The 26,919-nt window shown below is 39.5% G+C and overlaps 2 protein-coding genes across 2 annotated transcripts in view; both read left to right on the forward strand.

The window, feature by feature from the left end:
* The window catches only part of ARHGAP29 (Rho GTPase activating protein 29), a 98,810-nt gene extending 77,981 nt beyond the window's left edge, over positions 1-20,829 (forward strand). The window contains exons 14-24 of the mRNA XM_060232233.1: positions 2,219-2,382; positions 5,306-5,434; positions 5,579-5,677; positions 7,464-7,627; positions 8,367-8,555; positions 8,667-8,804; positions 13,844-14,076; positions 14,325-14,631; positions 15,223-15,328; positions 15,788-15,898; positions 17,627-20,829. Coding sequence (XP_060088216.1) covers positions 2,219-2,382; positions 5,306-5,434; positions 5,579-5,677; positions 7,464-7,627; positions 8,367-8,555; positions 8,667-8,804; positions 13,844-14,076; positions 14,325-14,631; positions 15,223-15,328; positions 15,788-15,898; positions 17,627-18,513 — 2,527 coding nt within the window. The 3' untranslated portion in view covers positions 18,514-20,829. The remainder of the gene's footprint in view (positions 1-2,218; positions 2,383-5,305; positions 5,435-5,578; positions 5,678-7,463; positions 7,628-8,366; positions 8,556-8,666; positions 8,805-13,843; positions 14,077-14,324; positions 14,632-15,222; positions 15,329-15,787; positions 15,899-17,626) is intronic.
* Positions 20,830-22,796: 1,967 nt separating this feature from the next.
* Positions 22,797-26,919, forward strand: part of ABCA4 (ATP binding cassette subfamily A member 4) — a 179,447-nt gene continuing 175,324 nt past the window's right edge. The window contains exon 1 of the mRNA XM_060232234.1: positions 22,797-22,908. The gene's annotated coding sequence lies outside the window, so the exon portion shown is untranslated. The remainder of the gene's footprint in view (positions 22,909-26,919) is intronic.

Genomic DNA, 26,919 nt, shown 5'->3' on the forward strand with positions numbered 1-26,919 from the left:
GTACACAGAAAATAATAGTTAAATGAACTTGTCATTTTAATAAATCCAGCATTGTCCAGTTGATTTGTGAGATGCCCGCAAAATGGTATGAAAATGAATGGAAATGGGTCCTACAGATAGGTGAATCCTTATATAGTAAAAGCAGAGTAGCCAAATCTCTGGCTGGTTATGTGAGATCAATATTGAACTTTATCTCTGTATCTCCTAGCCATGTGTGTCACTTCTTTCTCTGTCCGTTCTCTCCCCTTGGTCTCTCTCTGTCTCATATCTGCCTGTTTTTTCCTAGAATGCCTGCTCTTTTTTCCTGTTTCCCAGTGATGCTGTATTATTCTCCCCACCCCTCCCATCATTAAATCTTGGCATAATAGTAAAGATACTGCCCAAAACTGCAAACTCAATGAGTATTTTCATCTATAACAGTGATTTTTAGCCTTTTGGGGGTGTCAGACCCCTCTGAGGGAGTTTGATGAAAGCTGTGGACCCCTTCCCCAGAAAAATGCACATAACATTCACCATGATGCAATATAAACAGATATGTATAATCATAATGGCAGGACATATTTTCTTCAATTCCTATCAACAGGAATCTATTCTTGTCATCATAACATGATGGAAATGATAACCGTATGCTACCTGACCACATACAGTAGCATCCTGGGCTACCCTATACTTGTTTGGAGTGAAACAGTATCTACAGGCCCATGGACCACAGGTTAAGAACCTTGGGTCTGTAATATGAAAGCCAATTGGTGGGTAGATAATACTCTTTAACATAATAGGGTAGCCACATTTCCATTGTTGCCTGGTGTTGCTCATGCACATAAGTTTGAGAAGAGAGTTTGATTAGGCAGGCATCCATGTTCCTGCTTTGGAGTTCCCATTGGGAAGAGACTTTTGGTAGATTAATGTAGGCTAGTGGCCATGGGCAGTGAATCCTTGGTGATTCACCTTCTTTCCCTCTAACCTTTTTCCATATACCTTCCGTCTAGTAGAATGGTTCAAGAGCAAAAGGAGGTGGAGTATTGAATGTTTTACTGAAATCTTTTCTTGTCTGTTGTATAACTTTCTACCTACCAGACTGTCATTTTCATAATTTAGTTGTTGAAATTAGGAATGTGTATTCAGAGCATAACTAAGCAAAATATTACCTAAATATATCTTTTCTTGTCAGAAAGATAACCAATTCTAATTAAATTACGCCCAGTTTTTTGTATCCATGCTAGCTAGCAAGAAGTCTCTGCAGGCTTTTCAAGGTTGAAAGTGGATACAGCCCATGTTACTGATTCACACAAAAGAAAATCAAAAGAAATGTTTTGGAAACAAGGAATTTGAAAGCTTCCCTTGTTAGACTGGATAATTTGCATGTGTCTGTCAAAGTTCCATATAATGATGAATTCTTCCAATACTTATCCACTACAACAAAGTAATAAAGACATTGTCAATGTTAAGTCATTTGGGAGGCTTGTAAAAATATTCATTTGGTTCTGATTCTGTATCTCAAGAGAAAATTCAATTTTTTTCAGAGGATACTTTAAAAAGAAATTAAGCCTAGAGCCAGGGCTTTTTTTTATCAGGAACACAGTTCCAACTGACTTGGTATCGGGGGTGTGGCCTTACATGCCAATGAGTTCCTGCTGGGCTTTTTCTACCAAAAAAACCCTGTGTGAAACAATGGTGACATCAGGGGGTATGGCCAAATAGCAAATGAGTTCCTATTGGGCTTTTTGTACCCAAAAAGCCCTGCCTAGAGCTAACAATAGACAGCAAGCTCAAAGCTGAGTTCTTGAACTCTTGACTGTAAACTAATTTTATTGATTTCTCATAGATCCCTGCTTTTGCTGAGCATTTCAGCCATATAACCAGGAGTAAATATGTTGAACAGGATGTGGGAAGTGTTCCACTGCACAAGCTCTATTCTGCTTTTCATTTGGATGCAGACTTTTACAACTGTTGCGGTTAATTTGTATACTGGAAGGGGAAATAATAATATTTTGACAATAGAAATAGCCTTTGTTCAGGTGTGCTTTCAGTAAGTTGTGAAGCATCTATTTCAGGTCCCATAGAGTTGAATGGGTCTAATGACATAATAAACATGGCTAGAATGTAGCCTGAAGCCCAAGGATTTAAAGTGGGAAGGGAAGGGGAAAATGTAATTTCACTTTTAGCTGAAAATATTGCAAGTTCACATTTTCTAAGAACTGCCTTTTCTCTTTGAAAGGATTTTCAGTAAACGATCAAACCATGCACATGCATCCCAAGGAAACTTATCCCAGTGTTCAGGAGACTTTCCTACTCATGCAATAGAAGACATTGGAAGCCCATCCTATTGCCGCTCCCAAAAGATCGGAGAAAAAAGATCTTCTAGCAGCACCGATATATCTGGTAAGTTTTAAATAGGCTTCTAGTTTTCATGGCTGTCTTTGGCAAATCTATCAATCATTCAGCTGTGTATCAAGTAGATATTAGGGGTGTGCATTCAGCTGTATCTGAGCAGACCTTACCACTATTTTCCAGGTATGTTTTTAAGCCAAATACAGATCAGAGAATCTGATCAACTACTAGTATAGCTGATAATAAATAAAATCTAATTTTTTGGGTATATTAGATTATACTGAATAGCTGGTGGTGGAGAGGTTTAAAGTTAAACAAAGTTAACTTTCAGTTCTCCTCTAGGGCTCTTTCCCTCCTTTTGCTCTGGTTTCCAGGGCAATAGGAAGTTGGGGGAAGAGATATCTCTACAGCCCAATGGCAAAAGCACAGGGGGGGCGGGAAACTGTAGTATTTTAGATCCAATCTTTGCATTATTTTTGCAAATGGCATTGCGTTACAGGTTTGCAGCTTGCAGGGTTGTTGGCTTCAAATGTTGAATTCCAACTAAGTAACTATCTTGTTCCCCACCCATTTCCCAGAGAACAGGAGGGAGAGGGGAAGGAGCAATGGCAATTTGGCAAATAGGATTTCAGGTTACAGGGAACATTGCTAGAGAATCACAGAAGTGTGTTCTTTTTTGGAATTCTTCTGTGCATGGGTGAAGATGAAGAAGAATGCAGATTTATACCCCACCCTTCTCTCTGAATCAGAGACTCAGAGCAGCTTTTAATCTCCTACATCTTCTCCCACCACAACAAACACCCTTTGAGGTGGGTGGGGCTGAGAGGGTTCTCACTGCAGCTGCCCTTTCAAGGACAACTCCTACAGTAGCTATGGCTAACCCAAGACAATTCCAGAAGCTGTAAATGGAGGAGTGGAGAATCAAGCCCGGTTCTCCCAGATAAGAGTGTGCACAGTTAACCACCACACCAAACTGGCATAAAAGCAAAGGTCTGGCTGAGCTAGACTCCATTGCTGACAGATGTTTGGAGAGTGTGCACTGACTATGGCTTCAGCTGCTGCTCTGAGCCTGACTCAGCTGCCTGCTGTAGACTTTGCATCAGATCCTGCCAGCCTATAGAAGAGTGAAGACAGCGGCTGGTTTGACTGAACATTTTAAAAGAAGTTTCTTATTTTACTGTTTGTTGTTCTTTGGACTTGGTGGATGGGGGCGGGGCACGAAGCCAAGGGTTTCAAGCCCTTTTTTTGTTCCCTTTAGTTTTATTCTTAGGTTTTAGTTCCTTCTGGTTTTGTGGCTTTCAGTTTGGTGGTTTTTGTTACTTGTTGTTTGGACCTGGAAGTAGGGGAGAGGGGATTAATTCCTTCTGGTTTTGTGGCTAGGCTTGCAGTTATTTTTGTGGATAGATCCAAGAGGTCAGCCATGTTGGTCTGAAGCAGTTGAACAAAGCAGGAGTCAAGCTGCACCTTTAAGACCAACCAAGTTTTATTGAGAACATAAGCTTTCATGTGCTCTCTAAGCACACTTCATCGGACGAGGGGATCACAATACCTGATCCCCTCGTCTGATGAAGAGTGCTTAGAGAGTTCTCAATAAAACTTGGTTGGTCTTAAAAGTGCAACGTTGACTCCTGCTTTATTTTTGTGGAATTTTGTTGGGGAAATGGTGTATAAGGTTTCTCTGGGTTTGGCCTTGGCTTTGGAAGAAAACAAAACATTACTGGGCTTCTGTGTACTGGGCTGGCCATGGTTCAAGTGGGCTAGCAAAAGGGCCTGCCCACCCTGCACTTTTGAGCGTTCTGCTGGGCTTCTACTACCCTTGCTTCTGCCAAAAAAATGTTTTTTAAACCCTGCTGTGATTCTGTGGTGTGACATTGGTTGGTTCTTTTTCACTGCTGCCTCATTGACACTGGGTTGAAGAAGAAGATTGCAGATTTATACCCTGCCCTTCTCTCTGAATCAGACTCAGAGCGGCTTACACTCCCCTAGTAGATACATATACTATCGTATCTTTTAATTCTGGCTATCTGTATTTGGGTTTTTATTTGTAGCTGTTTTAGCAAAACATTAGAAAAAAGCAGAATAAATAATCTTGTTTCATTTTAAAAAAACTTGTGCCCAAAAATGAATGAGTCAGGCTGCAGATGTGAAAAATGTTGAGCTGTTTGTTCATCAGTAACACAGCTTGGTGTTTAACATTTTAGCCAACTCATTTGAATGTATTTATAAAATCACATTTCAACTTTATATATGGCTATTTTTATGTGGTTAGTTCATGTGACTTGATGTCTTCATACAATAATCTGTAAACTGGGTACCCGTGCACACTAGCAAGCCATAAAAGAATTCTTGTGTGAGTCTTTCATAATTTATTGTATGTTTCTACTAAACTCAGAATATACATCCACAAGAGTCTACATGCTGCATCTCTGCATTACATATTGCCTTAATTATTTCATTCCATTCAGTATTGAAATACAGTAGATGATTCTGCCACAAATCTGATTCAGTACCCAGTGCAGCAGAATTATCTGCCTTCATTGAAAGCAAGCCACAAATAGTGTCTCATGCAGATAAATAGGAAAGGTAGCTAATACTTAGCACTTTCTAGACTTGGTGTTAAAACTGGAGGCATCCTTTGTTTGTAATTCAAAAGAGTGTCTTTCATTCAGCAATGTGCAAGTGGAAATGTTAGCACAGTTTAACTTCTGCAAGGCCTTGTACAATACCTAGTACTTTCCTCCCTGTATCTTATAGTGTAAGAGGAAAAGTAGTTTAGAATCTGCTGTGTTTTACCTTACTTCAAAGGGTTAACATGAGTTTTCTTAACACTTCCACTTGCACTTCTACTAGCACAAAAGAAAATCTTTTGGTAGATGCAAGCCGGTGTACTTTAGCTACCACAAATTTGGTAGCTGTTTGAATCTGAATAGAATGCTGCAGTTATGAGACATACTTCCTTTTTTTCCCCCTTAAGTTGCAAGGGGACCACCACCATTTAGGTCCTGGTCTGTTGGTAACCAAAGTGGAGGAATGTGCAGTGACTCTGAAAGTGCAGGAGGAAGCAGTGAGTCACGATCTGTGGACTCTCCATCTGCAAGTCCAGGTACAGATACCTCTGAAGTGATACTGGTCTTTAAACATGAATGCATCTTGGCAGTGATTACACGCTTCATCCAGAATCCATTATTGAGAGGCAGTGAATAGTCAGGCTCTGGAGAAGTTTGAAAATGCCTTCTGTCTTTCATAGGAGACTTTAAAAGGAGGCTTCCTCGAACACCGTCTACTGGTACCATGTCATCTGCTGATGATCTTGATGAGAGAGAACCACCCTCTCCTTCAGACTGTGGTAATGGCACTACATTCTAAGCTGAACTCAAAATCTGTCATAAGAAGTTTTGTAAGTGCTTGATATATTGGAATGCCCTTGTTGGATTTTGTCAGAGGGCAGGCTGATGAGATAACTGGAATGTTGTCTTGTCAGATCAAAGTAACAGCTTATTGTTAAACTGGAACTATAGTAGAGACTAGATCTGTTCTGTAACTTAGGGAAAAAATAAGGTCTAGGCGCTGAGCAATAATGCTAATGTATCAGGAAAACATCTGTTTACCAAAGTGGAAAGCAGTACATTTCTCTTCGGCTCAAGTAATATGTTGACAAAGTGTCAAAGCCAAAAATGTGTGTGAGCGTGAAATGCATAGGTTAGGTAATGATAATGGTGAGGGTGGGAGAAGGAACTTTTTCAGGGATGTTTTGTCCTCCCAGTTTTCTCCATCTACAGTCACCCACCTACTCAGGATTACAGTGTTATTCCTAAGCATGTGAGTTGAGATTTGCAATGATGCATTGGGAAGCATGTATATAGACTTTTCAAATTTCCATTGAAATATTTTAATACAAGATTGACCTTGCATATAAATGTTCTCTTGTGTCACTGAAAAGTTTACAGCTCTCCAGTGGTCCTTCAGAGGTGCAATCTCTACCTCTGGGAAGAAGCTCCTTCTCCAAGCAGGCATTGTTGCCATTTCTTTGCAATTCCTATAGGGAGAGGTACCTTTCCCTCTTCCCCCTGTTTTTTGGCTCTGCCTCATGGCAGACAGACACTGCTTACTGTGCTCCGCATTGAGCACAGCAATTTTCTTTCTTAGTATTGTCAAGGTGATTGCATTCAGATGAAATTCAAGAATAGAATATATAGTCCTTCTGTTGTCCACTTCAGAGTGCAGGTGGGGTTTCTGTATGAAAAATGTTTCCCCATCTCAAAATATAATATCCCTCCCCAAATATCATGTAGTATGGGGAGAATTTTTCTGTTTTATAAGCAATTAATATTATCACTAGCAAAGTGAAGACAGGGAGATATATCAATTGGCATGTTTGTGAATGGTACTCCTTTCCCGGGGGAGAGGGGAAGCAAGGTGGGACCTGTCACAGGAGGCAAAGACTAGTCTGCTGCTTTCATTACCTTACCCCAGTTTCTGCACCTGTGCATGCCTGCATGTGCAAGCAAAACACCTGTCTTTGTATTCTGCAAGGGAGGAGAACTGGCTGTTTATTGTGAGGTGTGTGAGTAGGAAGCAGTAGCCTCTACTGTCTCCCTAATCTGCTTGCCTGGCCTGACTACTGATAAACATTGCCCCTGCCTATCAAGCATGTTTCCAGAGAATGAAAAGGCTCACACAAACACAGAGCCTATGGTTATATATAATACTTTCTTCCAAGAACAGTGATCCACTAATAGAAAGTGGAAATGCTAGACACAGAAAGGCCAGTCAGGATCATCCTGTTTCCTAAGAAGATGAAATAACTCTTCTGGTTGAATGATGTCCTTGTCTGTCATATTTCTGCTGTGTTACTCTCTCCCTTTCTGCCTTTTACTATTGGGAGAAATGAAACCAGTGTATCACAGTAATTCTTGAATCTGGATGTCAACAGCTACAAAATGTTGGAAATAATTCAGTTTGGATTTAGAGCATTTACTGTCTTTGTAAATGAGCTGTTCAGGTTGGATCTTGATTAGTAAATTTACAGTAGTTCCCTACAAATGTCAGTGTATGAAGAAAAATGTATTTTTCTTGCTGTAGTGTTTTTTGTAATTTATGAAGAAAGTAATAGATGAACTTTTTCTTCCAAGGTTTAAATGATCTTGCAACAGAAATTGCCAATTCACCTGGACCTTTTAGAAACACTGTTCTGTCCAAGGCAGCTCAAACACACAAATTGAGGAAGCTGAGGGCTCCATCTAAATGTAGAGAATGTGACAGTCTGGTGGTATTCCATGGTGCAGAATGTGAGGAGGTAGGAATTCGAGAAGGCTTTGTTGTTTTTGGACTCTTCATTGCTGCAGCCAGATATGAAACTAGGCAGTAATATGACATACTCTTTTTTTCTGTCTCCTGCTGTAAGGTGCTTTGGGGAGGGTTTTGTGTGGTAACCACTAAGATGGTTACTCTTTTGTTAGCCATGTTCTTGATAGCTAAGTAGAATGGTACTTAAGTTCCCCTTTCCAATGAGTGTGACATCTTTTCCCCTTGCCAGTTTGGATGTATGAGGGACAAAAAGAGAACTGTTGAGATTCATTAAGTTAGAGGCCAAACTGTACAATATATATGTTACTATTTATACACCTCTGCTTATGAGATGCATCTATGGACTATCAGTTTGCCAAAATGTAGTATTCTGGTTAAACTGCCACTCTCCCTATCTAAGGGGAGAAAGTCATGAAATGTAGAAGACAACATACAGTGTGAAATGCTGTGATAAATTGGATAGTGTTCCAAATCCTACTTCCTTAACTTGTTAAGGCCACCTGAGCATAAGTGGGCCTCTTTTTACTAATGCTAGTGGCCTTGAAGAATACTTTGGTCCTTCCCAGGTTTCAGAACCTCCAGAATCCAAAAGATTTGAACAATTATCTGCCCATTTTGAAAACTTTTAGGGGGCAAGCCGATGTGATTGTTTCATTAATAGAAATTACTTCCCTGCTCCCAAGTTGAAAATGTTTGGAATGTAAATTCATTTGTTTGTTTTCTTCTAGTGTTCTCTTGCCTGTCATAAAAAATGCTTGGAGACTTTGGCTATTCAATGTGGCCACAAAAAACTTCATGGGAGACTTCATTTATTTGGAGTAGAGTTTAATCAAGCTGCCAAAAATACCCCTGACGGCATTCCCTTCATAATCAAGAAGTGTACCTCTGAAATTGAAAGCAGAGCCCTTAATGTAAAGGTAAATATTAATTGAAATTAGAGAGATTGTACCTTTACATAATCTCTAAAATTATTTGCAAGTAACATTTTAGTTCTGCAGTTGTTTACAACTTTTTCTGTTGTATTTAAGGGTATCTATCGTGTGAATGGAGCCAAATCAAGGGTTGAAAAGCTTTGCCAAGCATTTGAAAATGGAAAGGACTTGGTAGAGTTATCAGAACTCTATGCACATGATATAAGCAATGTCCTTAAGCTGTATCTTCGTCAGGTAACTACACACATCTCTGTTGTTCAGTCTGGATGAGAGGTTTACTGAAGTGAACCTGAGTTGGACCTTGTAGATAAGTGCATGGAAGGATTTGGCATTGTGGACCTTGCCCCACTTTCCTCTTCCTTCAAGAAGCCTGCTGCTCATTCTGAAATTCTGTACCAGTCAGTGAACTCTAGTGAACAAGATACACTACAGTATTGGGAGAGAGGGTGAAATAAGAAGGGAGATCTGCCAAGCCCATATTTGTTTTTATAATGTCAATATTTTAAGGATTCATGCTTAAAATTATTGATCCCTTATTGTATATGCTCCAAGGTTGCAGGAGACAAGTACATCAGCTATGATTGTGTTTTTATGAGCTCCTAAAATCTGTTGACCTGGGGTGAGGTGAAGGAGATGAGACAGATAAGTACTGTTGAATTAACCATGTTAATTTCAACATTTTAATATTTTTATTTACATTCTTTATAGTCCACCTTTCTCTCAGGGCAGATTACACATAGTGAGTCAGTACAATCAGCAAAATGGGACACTCAATAACCAGTGATTATAGAAATCTGGAACTAACCTGAAAGAAGCATACATATTGACCTGACACATTAAGTGGTGCAATTAATCGTTGCGGTTTCTGTGCAGGCACACATCCCCAGCCGCAGAAAAGAACTTCCAAGCTTTTCAGAAGAAGCTTCTAGGCTCTGGAGTGCTTCCCCCTCCCCTCTGTCAGTGGAGGTCCATTTTCTCAACCGAAAGGTCACATGACAGGTGGGGCAAGCACTCCTTCCCTCAGTTCTCTTCTTGCTGCTGTGAGGAGAGGACGTGCTCCTAAGGTGCCATTTCATGGGGCCTCAGAAATAAAATGAGGTTTTTCCACAGAGAACAGTGAAGACTTTCACCTACAAATCAGTAGGATGGTTCTATTTAAGAAGTGTGGGGAGTGCCGAGTTAAAATGGCCTAAAATGATGATCATTCCTCATGCCTCCTATGTCGGGGATTGGACCACATTACAGCAATGTACCTTACTCCTAAGGTACATGATGGGAGAGCAACAAGACTCAAAGCCACATTTTTGGGGAAAGCTCTGAGTGCCCCAGATCCCCATAGGGAAAAAAGAGGCCCAAACAGGAAGGGTGCAAGGGCCCATTGTTGGATCTGCAAACTCAAGTCTCTTCTTGGAGCCAAGTATTCACACCAGCGATCTTCAAATTGAAGTCCCTTCAGCACCACAGTTTTCCATTGGAGTTCAATGTTGACTCATTTTCATGTCCAAAGATGTCCTTACAATTGAGAAGAGAATCAGTGTCCCCAGATTCCCCCGAATATGAGGTTTTTGAGGTGCCTCCCAAGGGCCACCTGTGTCACAAGACAAAGGGGAACTAGATCTATTGTCACCAAATCATCAGTGGGCACTCATGGCAACCTGTAATCTTCCACAAGATCCAAGCACCAATACCAATCTGACATGGATTTCCCTCAACACAGTTCTGATTCTGAGAATGCCCTCTTCCAGATTTCAGAAGCAGAGAGCACTGACCCTTTGGCTCCCTCCCAAGGGCCACCTGTGTCACAAGACAAAGGGGAACTAGATCTATTGTCACCAAATCATCAGTGGGCACTCATGGCAACCTGTAATCTTCCACAAGATCCAAGCACCAATACCAATCTGACATGGATTTCCCTCAACACAGTTCTGATTCTGAGAATGCCCTCTTCCAGATTTCAGAAGCAGAGAGCACTGACCCTTTGGCTCCCTCCCAAACAGAGGACCTTGAGATGTATTCAGAGCAGTAGTTCCAAAGACTTGGGTGTAGAGTTTAATGCTTCAGAGCTACAATTGTCCGACCCTATAATGGTTTTGTACAGCCCCAACTAGGGTCCTGCATCACTCTTACTTTTGCAGGGATACAGGCCATAGTTTAGCCATTATAGAAGTCTGGAACTAAACCTGAAAGAAGCATAACATACGTATTAACATGACACATTAAGTGGTGCAATTAATCTTGGCTAAACTGGCCTCAGCACCAGCATTATCAAGGAAGCTGGAAAACCTCTATAGGAACAGAAAAGAAGGCTTTGATTATTTCTTTCATGACCCTCAAGCAAACTCTCCAAGGGAAGAGCTGGAAGCCATTCATTTCCCCCTCAATAAAGAGGGCAGAAGACTTGATCTGCTGGGGAGGAAGATCTGGCTCTGGGGGTGGGCTAATTTTACAGAATTTGGGCTGCTACCAAATTCTATTATGGGGAAAGATGTCACAGTTTCTTGAGTTGCTGCCGGTTGATAAGCAGAGTGTAGTGAAGGTCCTCATTGCAGAAGGACAGAAATTAGAGAAATAGATCGTAATAGCAAGTCAGTGACCTCTGGCATTGTCATATGGAGATATGACCACCATCTTCAAATACTTGCAAGGCTGGCATATAGAGGATGGTGTGGAGTTGTTTTCTGTGGCCCCAGAAGGTAGGACCAGAACCATTGGGTTGAAATTGAATCAAAAGAGTTTCCAACTCAACATTAGGAAGAACTTCCTGACTCTTAGAGCGATTCCTCAGTGGAACAGGCTTCCTCGGGAGGTGGCGGGCTCTCCTTCCTTGGAGGTTTTTAAACAGAGGCTGGATGGCCATCTGACAGCAATGAAGATCCTGTGAATTTAGGGGGAAATATTTGTTGGTTTCCTGCATTGTGCAGGGGGTTGGACTAGATGACCCTGGAGGTCCCTTCCAACTCTATGATTCTGTGATTCTATTGATGATTATGCTCCTCAGTCCTTCTGCTCAAAATGAAAGCCAAATTAGAGGATCTCCCATTTAAGGGTAAAGGCCTATTAAGTGACAAAACTGATAGCAGTTTTGGATTTGATTAGGAAGAACAGGTTGACAACCAAAAACCCTGGGCATAACCCATACTTCATTGACACTTTTTAAACAAAGGTATTTCCCAAGGCATACAAAGGTATCCCCAATCAAGGTTCTGTTGTTCACAGGACCACAGATACCAAGTCTTCCTCCCCCCTAGCAAGGCTTCAGGCCTCCTTATACCCCATACGAACCCCAGAGAGCACTGAGGTCAGCGGGAAAGAACCAGCTGAATATCCCTGGGCCGAGGGAGGCCAAATTGAAGAACACAAGGGAACTGGCCTTCTCTATCGCAGCTCCACACCTGTGGAATCAACTTCCGGACGAAGTGCGGGCCCTGCGGAGTCTTGATCAATTCCGCAGGGCCTGGAAGACTGCTCTTCTTAAGATGACCTTCGCTGAATGCTGAGCAAATGATAGATTCGCTGCTGTTGTATTCCACCATCAATTTATTAAAAACCTGTAATTTAGCACCGTAACTTAATTTTAATTGAAATGTCGATTTAAATGATGGCTTTATAATGTAGTATTTGTTGAATTATATTATTGTATTGTATTGCATTGTATTGAACTAATACGTTGTGAGCCGCCCTGAGCCTGCTTCGGCAGGGAGGGCGGGATATAAATAAAAAGTATTATTATTATTATTAACCCTCCCAGCCCAAAAGACTGGGCAGACAAGATAAAGAGTCTGAGCTTGGTCCTGCACACTATTCAATCATTGTTTTTTGGTTTTGAATTTCTGAAAAGAGAAAGCATTATTTACCACTCCCCAGGGCCAAGATTATGTTGCCTCTTGTTAAGAAATTTCTGTCCAACAGATACCAGTCAGCCAGACACATACAAAGACTTCTAGGTTATATGGCTTCCACCAGTGCTGTGGTCCCATATGCATGAGGCCATTGCATAATTGGTTTATAAGGAACTTCAACAGCAGTTTCGAACTTCAGTGGAGGAAATTGTCCCTGTTATAGCTGTTTGACCAATGTAGTGTCTAGTTGGGATACAGAAGGGGGGGGCAGGATTGTCAGTTTTCTACCTTCTTATCCAGAATTCTGTGTTTTTAATGGAGGAAATCAGACTGTACACATCCCAATAAATTTGTCTGTGCTCTTTAAAAATCGATTTGGGATTCTAAATTTTAGCCATCATTTAGCAAACTTTAACAAAGCAATTTTTCACTAGTCCACATTTATTTTTTATTAATACAAGGCTTATTTGAGTCTTGATCTTTATATATTCTTTTGTATAGATGCCAGCCCCCACCTCCAACCGAGCAGATAGTTTAAAAGATCTTTCTTGAATTCCAGAGAGCATTTCTGCTGACAAAAGATTTTTGTCAGCAGCATGAAACTTCCCCACAGCCTAGAATGTCCCCTGAAATTTTACTTCTCCCCAGGAGCAGCATTTTGAGAAGTGAGAGAATTAAGTGAGAAAGTTGTTCTCCACTGATAGAAAAATTTCTGTCAGCAGAAACACTCTACAGGATCCAATGCACTGACTTCTCCACTTCTTTGGACAGTTGAAGACAGGGAAGATAAAGTTGTCTGTTCAAAACAATAGTAATGGAATATTGGCACAGCAGGTTTCTACAGAGAGGGAGGCAGGTGGTCACTAGAGGCAAGAACTCTTTTGTGGTGGTTACAACATAGAATAGAAATATTTTAAATCAAGCAAATAGTGTCTGTGTCCATTTAATGGATCCCCCCCCTTTCTTGGAAGACTTTGAATCATATAAATGGTGGGTCCCTTGTCCTTTTTATATTTGCAACAGTAGCTGAGGCTGAGAGAATGGCTGTAGATTAATGACCTCGTGATTTTCGCAGTTGAACCAGACAGCTGAACCCAGGTCTCACTGGTCAAAGCTCAACACATAACACTCTTTAATTCAAGTAATTAATTATTAACTCTGCTCAAGTAAATATGATTGGAAGCTTTTTGTTTATTTTAAAGAAGAAAATAAATATAGGAAATTTGGCATTTCAATGTTGTGACAATCAATGGTCTGTAATTTAACAATAAATCCTGCAGTGTATTGTGCAGAGATTTGGTGAGGTCAGCAAGAGAATCTGTCTTGTAAAATAAGAAGGGAACTAGACTAGATAAGAGCTAGTGGTAGGTAGGTAGTAAGACAAAATTAGGTAAAAAAATGCAGGTTGAAATAACTTCTGATATTTCTCCTCAGCTCCCAGAACCTTTGCTTCTGTTTCGGCTTTATAATGAATTCATTGGACTTGCAAAAGAGAGTCAAAATATTAATGAGGAACTCGATATGAAACGAATGAGTCCCAGATCAAAAAAAGGGCAGTCAGTATGTATTGAACTGAATAGGATCATTCTTAAAATCAAAGATCTGCTCAAACTGTTACCTGCACAAAACTATAACACTCTGCAGTTCCTTATAGGCCATCTGCACAGGTAAGAATATTTTAAGTCATCCAACCCATGTTCAGAAATATGTTTTAGTATTTATTTTTAAATATCTGTGCCGCCTTGTGGTGTTCCTAATTTGTGCTAGCACAAGCCCCAACTTAATTTAGTCTCCCATTTTCAGCTTGGTAATATTTAATTCTAAAACTTCTATATAGATTTTATTTACATTGGTCTGCAGGGTAATTTTTTGTGGAAAAATTCAAAGTTTTGTGATGTGCTGTTCTTTTATATAGGGTTACAGAACACTCTGATGAAAATAAAATGTCTGCCAGCAACCTTGGCATTATATTTGGCCCAACTCTTATCAGGCCACGTCAGACAGATGCAACAGTCTCTCTGTCTTCACTTGTGGACTATCCGTATCAAGCTCGGGTTGTGGAGCTTCTTATAACCAATTATGAGAAGATCTTTGACATTATGCTGCAGCCATTATCAGATGCATCTCGGTCTGATGAAAGTACTAATACTAAAAGTATTCTACTAGCAGAAGATCGAGAAGCACAGCAAAGGAAAACTGCATCCTGTGTTGCTCTGAAGGAAGTGAGTGCCTATCATGAAACTTCAGCATTTACTGACTGCATTATGTTTGTACAACAAAAGCTTTGTTATCTAGCACTTGATTATCCACAATGTGCAGTTAACCTTCATTGCCAAAAGGGCAAGCTCCTCCTTCCATACTCTTGGTCTTCACATGCATGCATGCCTCTCCAACTGGCCAGTTTGATGTCTGCAGGTGTTCCTGAGGCTTTCACAGCTGGCAGTGTCAGCTGATAACATCCTTCAGTGCCTCCTTTTCCCTGAGCTTGCCCCAGGCTGTTGCCAGAGAGCTCCCAGGCAGCTAGCATGCTTGTCTGCCTGCTGAGTAGGATGAATTTGTGACTTGGAGAAAAAGGAGGGAAGGTATGATGCCTGCACCATAGGGTGAGGTTTGGTTGTTGTGGTTTCCTCTATGGTGGAGGGCTGAAGAAGAGCAATAATTTTGAGTATCCAGCACCTTTGATACACTAGGAACACCCATTCCTCATGTGTGCTGGTCCAGCACTGCTGGATAACAAAGCTATTACTGTAGTAACTTGTTCTGGAAAACTTTCTCATCTCAGTTTCCATTTATTTTCTGGCTTTTATTGGCAGAACATCCAGTTAGCCCAAAATGAGAATAAAGATTCAGAAATGGTTGTATTGTTTGAAGGACCAAATAGTAGTAAAGACACACAGAAGATTTCTGATGCATTAACAGGTTAGTGTTTGTGTATATTTAAAACATAACTACAGATGGATTAGCGAACAAGGAATTATTTTGACTCTGATATTCACTGCATGGCACACTTTCTTAAAGGAGTTAACTGTTGACATTTCCCATGGGAACTATAGTCTTGGGTCTGACTTCACAAATGCAAATGGCTGCTCAAGGTATGGGGGTTATTTTAAATTATTTACCCACAAAAAATTTTAAGTTCAGAAATCAATCAAAACTTGATCCTCTATAACAAATGAATTATGTCTAATCATAATACTTCTTGGTTAAACCTTACCAGAAATGTAGGGTTTAAATATGTTGTTTAACTTTTTTCTGTTGTTTTCTAATTATGAATATATTATTTGAATGTTTATATTGTTTAAAAATGCTTCAGGCCTGGAATGCATATTTAAATGTGCCAACAGCTTACATTGTGAGCTTCTTTGTTTGCTTCTCTAGACTGGGATTTACAGCTTGGAGCTAAACACAGTCTTGGAAGGAGAAACTCTCCTTCAGAACCACCTCCTGTCTCAGTTCTGGAAAACCACACTGCAACTAAAAAAGAATCTGGTTAGTGTTGGCATTGTTATATGGGGACCCTGTAGAGTCTTCAAGGCAAGAAACTTTCAGAGGTGGTTTGCCATTAATCCTGCTTCTACGTAGTATTTCTGGTATTCCTTTGTGTTTTCCCATTCAAATACTAACCCTATTTAGCTTCCAATATCTGATGAGATCAGGTTATCCCGTGCTATCTAGGTCAGCACATTACAACATATACAGTTGATCCAGGTTACTATAATGGAATGCAAAATAAGAAAGCAGTACATTTTGTTAGACCAACATCTGTTTGTCTTTGTAGAAAAGAAGCTAATTCTTAGCTGTGTAATGGTAACAAATAGTTTAAAATGTACAGTTTTAATCGCTTTATGTAATCATCTCCACAAACCTCCTGTAGTGAAAGGAGTATCCTTATGAAACTTTTAAAAGAGATTTCTTATTAACAGAGACCTTAAGTTCCAAGTTCATTGCAAGAGTCAGTAACTCCAGCATTTTCGTAAAACAATGTGGTGTGATTTATCTCAAGTGACAAAAATTTCTGTAGCTAATTTTATTCATATATGTATAGCAGATAATTGGTTGCTTCTGAGAACTGTGTGACTCAAAAGCTTGTTTAAGCCTGCACAGATAAATATTTGTTAAACTCCTGCTTTTCCCACATATATTATGTTATAGATGGCTCAAAAAGCAGAATTCACCCTGTGTGTTTTAAGTCAGTTATGTTTTGCAAAAACTATTTTGTGAAGGAGGTAGATTTATTATGCCGGCTGGCACAAAGATTTGTGTTCTCTTTGTAACTAAGTCTGTAAAATTCCTTTCTCAAAATAAATAACTGTTCTTCTGAACTGTACCATTTGAGCCAACTCTGGAAGTCCCCAGTCTGTGTTTAGACTAGTAATAATTAGAATGGAGCTGAGCAGAATCTCCCAGTGACCTGCATATGCCAGATATGCTGTGAAACACTATATCCATCATTTTTTAAAAAAATTAATCTGAAAATACATGATTTCTGTTACTGGGAAGAGCAAGATGAATATGTCCTTGTCTCACATCTTGGACTGATCTGCTTTTTACTTATGTAAAATTCAATAGCCCCCCACAGCAGCCATTAAGCTATGATCTGGGGCTCATCATTAATCCCTGTTTCACGTATGTGTCCCTAAGACTCTGATGAAAATAGGAGGGGAAAACTGAAGCCAGATGTTACTTAGAGATTTCTGAAATGAGCTGCTTTTTAATCCTATAAAATTTAAACTGACAAAGGTGTTTGTTTCTACTGCAATTCAGGGGGTTGCACTGGAAACTTTTGGGCTAGGGTCCAGTAAGTCTATTACAGGAAGATTGTAGGAAAGTTCCTCCCTTCCTGCAGTATGTCAAAGAGGAAGAATGATGTATTACAATAAATGGAACCAAGTGGACAGAATTTGCTTTAGAATAGGAAGCAGTTGAGGAAGAATTCTCTTGCAAGATTATACTAAGCAGGACAATGAACTTATCTGCAAGACTGGTTTCTGAGTGGTTCTTAAGTTGACAGTTTTTCTGTATCAAGCATATGGTGTCTTATTCACACAACAGTAAAGCTATTTTAAATGAAATCTCCTGTTTACTCTATTGAAGGTGCAGTCATCTAAAACAGAGTTTCATTTTCTTTATGTGATAAATAGCTTTCTAGCTAATATTGTCAAATTTAACCCTTTCTGATGTCAGGCTTAGAGTTAAAACCAATCTGTTTCTTCCTAGGCAATGCTGAGATTCCAGTTTCAAGTCAAGACTGTGAACCATCTTTCTCTGCAGCTGAGGATGGTACTAAAACCAGTCACTTAAGACCTAATCGTCAAATAACCAAAGTTCAGTTACGCTCTCAGAGGACAAAGCCGGTTGTTCGCCCTGTCAGTTTACCTCTAGGTCAAATGCTTCCTCCTTGTGTTTTGAATGAGAAAAATTCCCGAAATTCAGGGCTGAGTACAGAAAAGCTTGGCAAAAGCCCTATTATTGAAGAGGTTTCTGAGACACCATTGCTTCCAGCTGTTAATGTTGGCTGTAGACTTTCTTGTTATGACCCTCAGACTCTGAAAAAGACTTGGGACAAGCAGTATAAACAATATGATATGACTCCAAGGACAGCAATGATTGTGACCAATCTACCACAAGAAAATCGAACACAGGAGTCAGTAAATACATGTGCCTTAGCATCATCAAGCAGCATTGTTAGCAATTCTGTGAATGCCATACTTCCCAATAAGCCATATGCGGTACCTGTCAGAGCTGCAAGGACAACTGCAGAAGGACAAACCCCAGATTCTAATCCGCTTGCTGCTTTCAGAACACCAAGAACTTTGCAACCACCACCAGGGACATTCTATAAGCCACCAGCCAACAATAAGGCCAAACAAAACGATGAGAGTTCTCCTCCTAAACTCTGTACAGAAGTTGTCAAAGATGAGACTCCAAAGCTAGCAGTGAACCCTGGGCTTGTTCAGGGTTCCTTAGGCTCCTCTAGCCAAAACATAAAGCAACAAAAAAACAGTTCAGAAGCCGTTTCTCCTACAGACTTGAAGCCCACTTATCAGAGATTAAGGCCAAAACGCATGCAAGAACTGGAACAGAGGGAAGCTCACTTTGTATAGGGCAACAAAATTTATCTGGAACATTTATACAGCCTTGTAGTCTTGTCAAGGTGGACTTAATTCCTAGAGGATTTCACCTTTGTGCCATATTGGAATTATTTTTATATACATATGTACAGATTTTTTAAAATATGAGATGTAAAAAAAAGCTGTGAAAAATAATGAAGTGAGTTTTTTTTAATGCATTAGGTTTTTCTGAAAAATGTATTTAAATGCATTCTCAATATAGAAGCAGCTAATAGAAGGTGCAGCTGAAACACCCAGTTATCTAATTGCTTGGGTGTGGAGTTCCCTTCCTGTTTTTGGAAGCCAATTAATTCTGCTTGGGCATAGCAATGAAAGGAGCCACTTTTTCAGTATAAATGATTTTGATTAGATTACAGGGTATGAAATAGAGCTACTTAATTTAAGAATAAACCAAAGCTTGAAACATTGCTCTAAATGTCCATACTCATTTTTTTTCCCTAGCCAGTGCAATTGAATATTTTTGCTCCTGAATAGGTTACATACTGGCCAATACGGCCTTTGTATATCATATATGTGTGTATTATATAACTTCATGTTTATCAGTTGATTTGTTTTGTCACTTGAATCTTGCTTGTACAGAAAATATGTATTATTGAGCTTTACATGTCCAGTTACCAAGTGGGTTAAATGTGAAAAAATCACGCTAGTTCAGGTGCCCTTCAGAAAGGAAGACAAACTTGTGAAAGTGGTACTGCCATCCCTACTGATTAATAAGCCACCATTCCCTCCTCTCACTGCAAATAGCATCTTTTATTGCTTTGTGCAGATGGGATTAAGATTGTAGTTCTGAGGTATGATAAAATAGGTAATAATATCCAAAAACAGCAGTTAGTAACAACCAAATGGTTTTCCATTTTGTATTGTTTATATTTACTGTTTGCTTTAAATATATACATTAATGTGTTAACATTTCACTGTCCATGTAATCTATAATGCCCTTCCTACTGAATATAGAACCTCTTTGTTAATATAATATGATATGAATTAATATACTTGTGTTTACTTAAAATTACTCTGTACAAAAGAGTTTATTTTGGTTTGCACATTGCAAATGCAAAAGTATTAACATTATGAGGAATTTTTTAAAGGAGAATACAAAATAATGGAAAACTGTTTTTTAACAGTTGCTTTTATATATTGTTAATTCAAAATCAAGCGTGGGATGTCAGTACAATAGCAAGTTGGGTTTAAAGCCAACCTCCTCTTCCCATAGGAATATTGAAACTTGCTGCTTAAAATTTCTTCTGTATTCTGATGTTTGCAGAAAGTCTTTATATATTTGCTGAAGCCATAGTAGACAAATGGAGGTCAATTTTTTAATCATCTGAGTGGACTTAATGCACTGAAACTATGTTGTGAATGCAAACCCTGGACAAGGAACCTTAATGTTGGCACCATTAAAGAGCTTAGGTGGGAGAGGCTGATGTTTTCTCCTGCATAGTGATAGAAAGAGGCCTACTACATTAGCCAGGGACTATTGAGATAACAGAACACCTTGATTGTGCTTATTGACATAGTTGCAGTTGTGTGATGTAGCAGCTTATGGGTGCCATTGTTGCATCTTGTGTAAAATATGTGAGAGATTGGATTCTATGCCCCTGTAACTGGTAAGATATACTTCCACTGATTACTTGATGTTGCAGTTAGGATACCAGCACACATGACACAGATGTGTCCTAAAGGGAGTATGCATATGGGCCTGGGCATAGTCTCCATGTGCAGCAGAATGAGTTATAGAATGGGCTGTCCTATTTCAAATTGCTGGTGGGTAAATGCATTTTTAGTGAGTATGTAAAATGTCCCTCCAAACAACTATTACACTACTGGGGGGAGGGCAGCTAGACTAACTCTTCACATGTTGTATGTGTGCCACTTGCAGTAAATGAGTAGTATAGGAAAACTTGTAAAAACATAATATGTCTCCTGCAGTCTGAAGTGGCATGAGCCACGCTACTGTCTCAGCAGTCTGCCATTTCATTCTGCTGCAGATGTAGATCTGGTTATATCCTTAATATCACTTCAGGGTTGACATGAAGATCCATTTGGATCTGGCTGCTAGGCAGAATCTATGGGTTTGCACAGAAGTTAAAAATTGGAGTTCAAATTGGAGAGCCCCCTGTCCCTAAATGAGAAAACAAGTTTTCATGTTAATTTGTTTATATGAGAACTAACCCACCTCTTCATTGTATCACAGATGTGTTAGTGTCTAATTTCTGTTCACTATATATAATTTTTGAACACTGATCATAATCAAGTGTCCTATACCTAATAAATCAAACTTTGTTAATACTTTTGTATTCAGATTAAATTGCCAAGATTTGCATGAATTTAGTTCATCTTCAGGATTTACACAAAACAATATTGGTAAATTTGGTACACTGAAATTACATTAGAGTGAAACTTATACCTGTACATCAACTTCTAAATGCTGTCAGTATACAGTCATCCTACTTTTTGCCATAGTGTGAGCCCTGTGTACATGTTCAGGATGAGTGAGAATGAGCACACTGGATTTAGCCCTTCATGCATTCACCTTATGTAGGCCTCATACTTATAAACGCACATGTAATCTCCATTCCTGTAATCAAAAATGTTCAAATGACAATGCTTTTGTGAAGACAGAGCATAAACATATATAGTTTTTGCATTCCTAAGGCAATAAAACCAAGTAAGGTACATGTGTATAGGAGGGGGAGGGATCAGCTCAGTTGTGAGCAAGGAATGGAGCCGGGTTCCTCCTCTATCTGTGCATTAGCCCTATATGGATGCAGAACAATGAATGCACTTTCAGTCATAATTATATTCAATACTTTTTAACACTTTTAATTTAAAAGTATTTCACATAGAGATTAATCTGAAAGTAGATGGAAGGCTACTTATTTTGCAGTGAATCAAGATGGATGAAGTATGTTATCCCAGCATTACATTACTATCAGAAATGACGTGTATACCTCAAAGGTATGGGACATTTTGTACTACCTTATATCCTGCACTTTGGAAGGATACTTCATTACAAAGGAACATGTTCTATGGCACCACCGCTCTAGTAAAAGTAAAACTCCTCACAGTCTGATTAAGTAGGGGAAAGTCATGGTTGCAACACTGGACGAGTCCTTTGGTATATTCAGACTCATTTCTGCTTTAGTTACATTTAAGTCATTGTTAGTCCAAGTCATTTTCCTGTTCCTAAAAGCATACATGAAGCTGCCTTATACTGAATCAGACCAATGATCCATCTGAGTTTGAATTGTCTACTCAGACTGGCAGAAATCTTTCAAATCACCTATTGTCAAATTGTTTACTTAGAGATTGAACCTGGACTTTCTACATGCGAAGTGGATGCTCTGCCACTGAGCTACAGCCCTTCTCTTAAGAAAGAAAACCACTCTCTTCACACCATCTCAGTCCAACTGTTTATCCACAATCTATTGGTGGGTGTGCAAAAAGCCAGTGGGATGAAAGACTAGGAAATGAGCAATGGACTTTGCTTAAAGTGAAGCACTGCTGTCCTGCATCTGTTCAGCCCAGGGGGAGTTGAGGGTATTGATAGAGGTTCTGAAGCATAGTGTTTGCCACCTACTTATCCTCTTGCATGTTTTGTCTTGTTGCTGCATATATAGATTCTTCTGTCATTCCCTGTTCTTTGTATAAACCTTTTCTATTTTATCCTTCAAAATCTGGTAAATTTAAGATTGACTTCCCAATCTCCATGGCCTCTGTTTGTAACAGGGCTCCAGGTTCTTCAGGCTTCTGCTGCAGTACTCGGCCTAAATCTAGATATCTGTCAAAGAAGCAAAGATGTTATCATAATAGACCTGCCATTTTAATGTTGTCACAAGCCTACTGGCTGCAAGAGAGCATGGTACCAATTTGCATTAATACCCCGTGTGCAGTCCTGCTGCCTTGATAAGCCATAGCTGTCAGATTTGCATGTCATTTTGTGTACTTATGCTAACTCACCAAGGGCCTCTGCGGCTTTGGTGCAATACTGACTTCCATAGCTTGCTGACCCAATTAGCCATGATTACTTGTGCGTGTGTGTTTTATAGAGAGCTCTAGAATCTAGAGATCTATTCTGTTTAAAACACCTTACATCAAATTTTCAAATCTTGTGAGGAATACAAACTTTTTTCAATCTGTATGCTATATACAGTACTTTTAATGCAATGAGACTTAAATGGTGAAAACGGCTGCCCCACGTCAAGCTGGGGATTAAAGCAATCTCCTTACAACTGAGCTGTATTATTGTCTAAGTGCTCACTGTTCCTGAGATGCATTCCTCTACAGTCATAGTGGACTTCCTATCCAGCGTCCTTTCAAGTCTCACAGCAGTACAATGCCTTTGATGGAGATCTCAACCCAAATGAGGTAAGTTTAACATGTTTCGAGTTTTATTCTTAACTCTGTGTGTGTGTGTGTAAAATTCCCACTTCTAAGAATTCTGTGATTCTTGTAATACTGACAAGGCAATATTTAAATGCTGACTTTATCTAGTAGTGAAATTATATGTAATTTTAATATGTTTATACAAATGAAATTTCAGTATTTTTTGCATTTATAAAACAGAAGTACTATAGTCTGAACAAATACTGCAAGGAACAAATTCAGGGGTGGGGGGAAATCTGTATAAGTTATTTTGGTGAGGTAGTGGGGGGAATGATTTTTAATTCCAAATCCTCTGCATTAGGCTGTAGTTGCATGAGAATACATATAATTATACTCAGTTTAGATACAATTGAGGTCAGTAAATAATATCCATACAGTGGAAAGAAGGCTTCTTAGTTAATATGAACATGATATGAATGAAAGGTTGTAAAACATGATTTCTCGAACCTCATATTACATACGTGTATGACCTGTTGAAATTGTCCATATCTCCTTACATGTGTTATCCTTAGCAGAGTTACACCCTTCTAACCACATTGACTTTAATGAACTTAAAAGTGTGTAACTCTACTTAGGAGTGCCCTGCAACTTCCTTAAGGAGCAAGTCCCAAGATCTGTTCATCTGGTAGGGGTTTTAGAACTTGCCCTTGAAACAATAGATCCATAAATCTTATCACATACTTTTTGAGTGAAGGGAATTCAGACATGCTTGCTTTCCGACATGACGGAGGATACTGTCTGAGAAATCTAGATCATCTGAGTGCATGGAAGTCATTTGCAATTCTGATTCGTATCTGTAACGTTCAGGTTTATTATGCTATGAGTGTTCTATAAGTACACTATTCTCTATAAACTACAGCAAGGTTCAAGACATCACATTAAAGGAGAGATGGTCTGCAAATGCCGCCTATGGCCTCCCTCAACTTTATTAAAGGTTTTGTATAGCAGCTGAGTATTCTAATTTTCTTGAAGTGCCTGTGATGCAAGTCCTTTTTATAGATACAAAACTTAGATTTGCCAAGGATTCCAAGTGCATCCACACTGCTGGGATGCAGCTCTGTTGTCAGATCTGGCAAACTTTCAACAGGAGAGCTACCTTTTCCATCATTCAAGAGGAAAAGTTAGCAGCAGCATGCCATATTGATAATGGTGAAATGAGCTGCAGCTATCAACATTCCTTCATCTTTACTCTCATAAGACCAGAAAAGCACTCATTGGCCTCTTTCCTGTTCTCTTTGTTACAGAAAAGTCTCACCGCACAATGTCCTCTAAACTACCTTTTAGCCAAATATGCCATTCCTGGCTGTTGCAGTTAATTGTAAAGAGCTGCTGTGCCAAAGAGGAATGCAAGCAGAGTATGATACGCATACATCCTCAGGCCTCCTCAGATGGCTGCCTGTCACCGAGCTGTGTTGCAGGATCAGCAGAATATAATGTCTCTTAAATTATAGATCAAAAGCTCTAGATGAGCAGCTATGTTAATGTGTTGCAGCAAAAAAAAAGGAGTCTTGCAGCATGCTGGAGACTAGCGTAAACCTATAAATTGTGGTGCCTACCCATTAGGTACTGGGAACAGATGCTCGCTACACAGTCATTTTAAGTTTGAGGGGAGAAACCACTAGGGTAAAGAAGCCATAAAATGGAAGAGCATGTGGGGAATGTAAAGAGTAAAAATCTAATCAGAAAAAAATACAGAAACCAGCTAGTTATACTATCCTAGTGAACATCTGAAATAGGTAGAATGTCACTGATTTTCAGTTATGAGATGAAAAATTCTCAGTTCTAGTTAACCCATAGGAGACAGGAGGAAACATGAACCTAAGTTCATGTTTACTACTATACACTGTAGGTACTGCCTCAACTGACTCCTTGTGAATGTACACAGAGCTGCCCTAAAATGTAGCATCTCAAGACTATGGCTATGCCCCAAAGATAATTTCCCTCTTTCTTGAGAACGTTGATCAGTAACATAGCTGTGCCACTGTACTTCCTATCAGAAGAAACCAAACCCAAATCAGCTGTAACCTTAGTTGGTGCAGTTCTAGATCCTTCAATGTTCTGAGCTCCCCTGCCCTATCCGTTACAAATGGAGTCTGCAATTTCTTTCCAGAAAGCTCAATCAAAATCACAACTCTGACTCATGGCCCCATCCTAAGTACATTGCTGCAGCTGCTGTCCTTTCACTTAGGAGCCTAATTTGGCATTCCAAGTCACTTCATATGTTTGGAGAGACAAGCACTGTGCCATGTCAGAAGACTGCTTGATTGGAAGCATGTCCAGCTCTTCTTTTTGTATTTGCAAAACAAAACAATAAGGAATGCTAGAAAACGGATAACACATTGGTATGTGTCCTACTATTCCATTCAGCAAGTCGGAAGCCTTCCTACAACTTCAGCAACTCTTTCACAGATGGAAGAGCTACTGAAGTGGAAAGAAGGTTCTTTTAGGTAAGAAAGGTTCCCAGTTTTGCTCAGGAGGAGTAATAGGACACTGGCCATTGCAGAAGAAGGCTGAGATAGAGTTAGAAGCTTTCTTGTGAACATACAGATTTTATGCATAGATTTTGACAGGACTAGTACAAAGTTATCTGTTGAAGTGGTACATATGCTGCTCTTTTCAGTGACCTGCTGCAGAGAATACACATTCTTTATAAGCCTAATGAGATACAGGCCTATAATCTCATCAAGGAATATTTCTTAAACCTTTGCACCAAAAATAATACCATGTTTAGAAGAGTCTCAATTTTGCCTCTAGCAGCGGCTGCTGGACTGGCCACTTCTACTTAAGAGTGACTTCTTTGCACTTAACCCTATTATTATAATAGGACTAGAACCACTGTGCAAATACATGAAGATCATTTCTGTTTAAACGTAGGTTGTTTCCACACAGTGTCCTCCCCCCACAACTGCAGCAGTTTAAGGGGTGGAGGGGGGCTTCCACATTACATTCTTACATACATGGCCTTCCACCTTCCAGGTTTTTCCCAGGTTTAGGGGCATGTTTTCTCAGCCTGCCTTGGTACAATTTTTCAGGGGGAAAGCATATTCAAAGCAAGTTTTGGAAAATTGTGGATGAGAAGGTGTGGGTTTCTACACTTTTCCACCCACATTCGGTAACATTTTCCCTCACACTCACTGCCCCCCATCTCACTCTGCTAGCAGGTGTTTTGCCAGCAATTTTAAAATAGATATATCATTATAGCGTTGTTACATTTGTAAATCAGCATGTTCCTGTCTCTTTAACCTTAACCTGAGCATAGTTTATGGTCAGACTAATGTGTGGTAAAATTCTAAAAAGTGGTTAGATTTACTCTGATGGAATGCTTTGCTAGGTTCCAAACTTAATATCCTTAAAAAACATAATATCTAGAATGGTAGAAATAGCCAAGTTTCTGAATTGAGATTCCAGATGTCCATTATTTTTGTATACATCTCCATTATTTTTTTTTAAACAAACAACCTATGCCTTGCTGAGTTTAGAAGTCCCATACACTTAACTCAGAATACAAGTAGGTCAGTCTCAGCCTACATAGATGGTGACACCAACAAGCCAATCATCTTCCAAATGGGATTTACAACTTAATTAGGAAAGATCTTTGTCCAGTCTAATCCAAAAGTCAGATGTGGCCATAGTATTGACAGAGAAGGAATATTGTTTCAGGGTACCCTTGTATACATTATTCAATTATATTTTAATTTGTTTAGATCATCAGTCTCCAGATGCTTTCTGTGTGGGTTCAATGCAATGCAGTGATCTCTAGTTTTCATTCACTTTATCCCTGTTGGAAAGGATATATAATCCAGATTTGTCAACTTCTGGGGTTGGAAAAATGGAGAGCTAACCCGCTTCTTCCAAGAGGAGCGGATCAGACCCTTTGTTTTGGAAATAAAAGGCGATTCCAATGCCTGCTGCCTACATTTTCCAGAAAGGGAACTGTCCAAGACATGCTTGAAGAATGTTGAGGGGGTTTACTTTGGCAGATGAGGAGTCCCA

The sequence above is a fragment of the Heteronotia binoei genome, chromosome 2 (assembly GCF_032191835.1).
Source record: "Heteronotia binoei isolate CCM8104 ecotype False Entrance Well chromosome 2, APGP_CSIRO_Hbin_v1, whole genome shotgun sequence".
In the NCBI taxonomy this organism is placed as follows: Eukaryota; Metazoa; Chordata; class Lepidosauria; order Squamata; family Gekkonidae; genus Heteronotia; species Heteronotia binoei.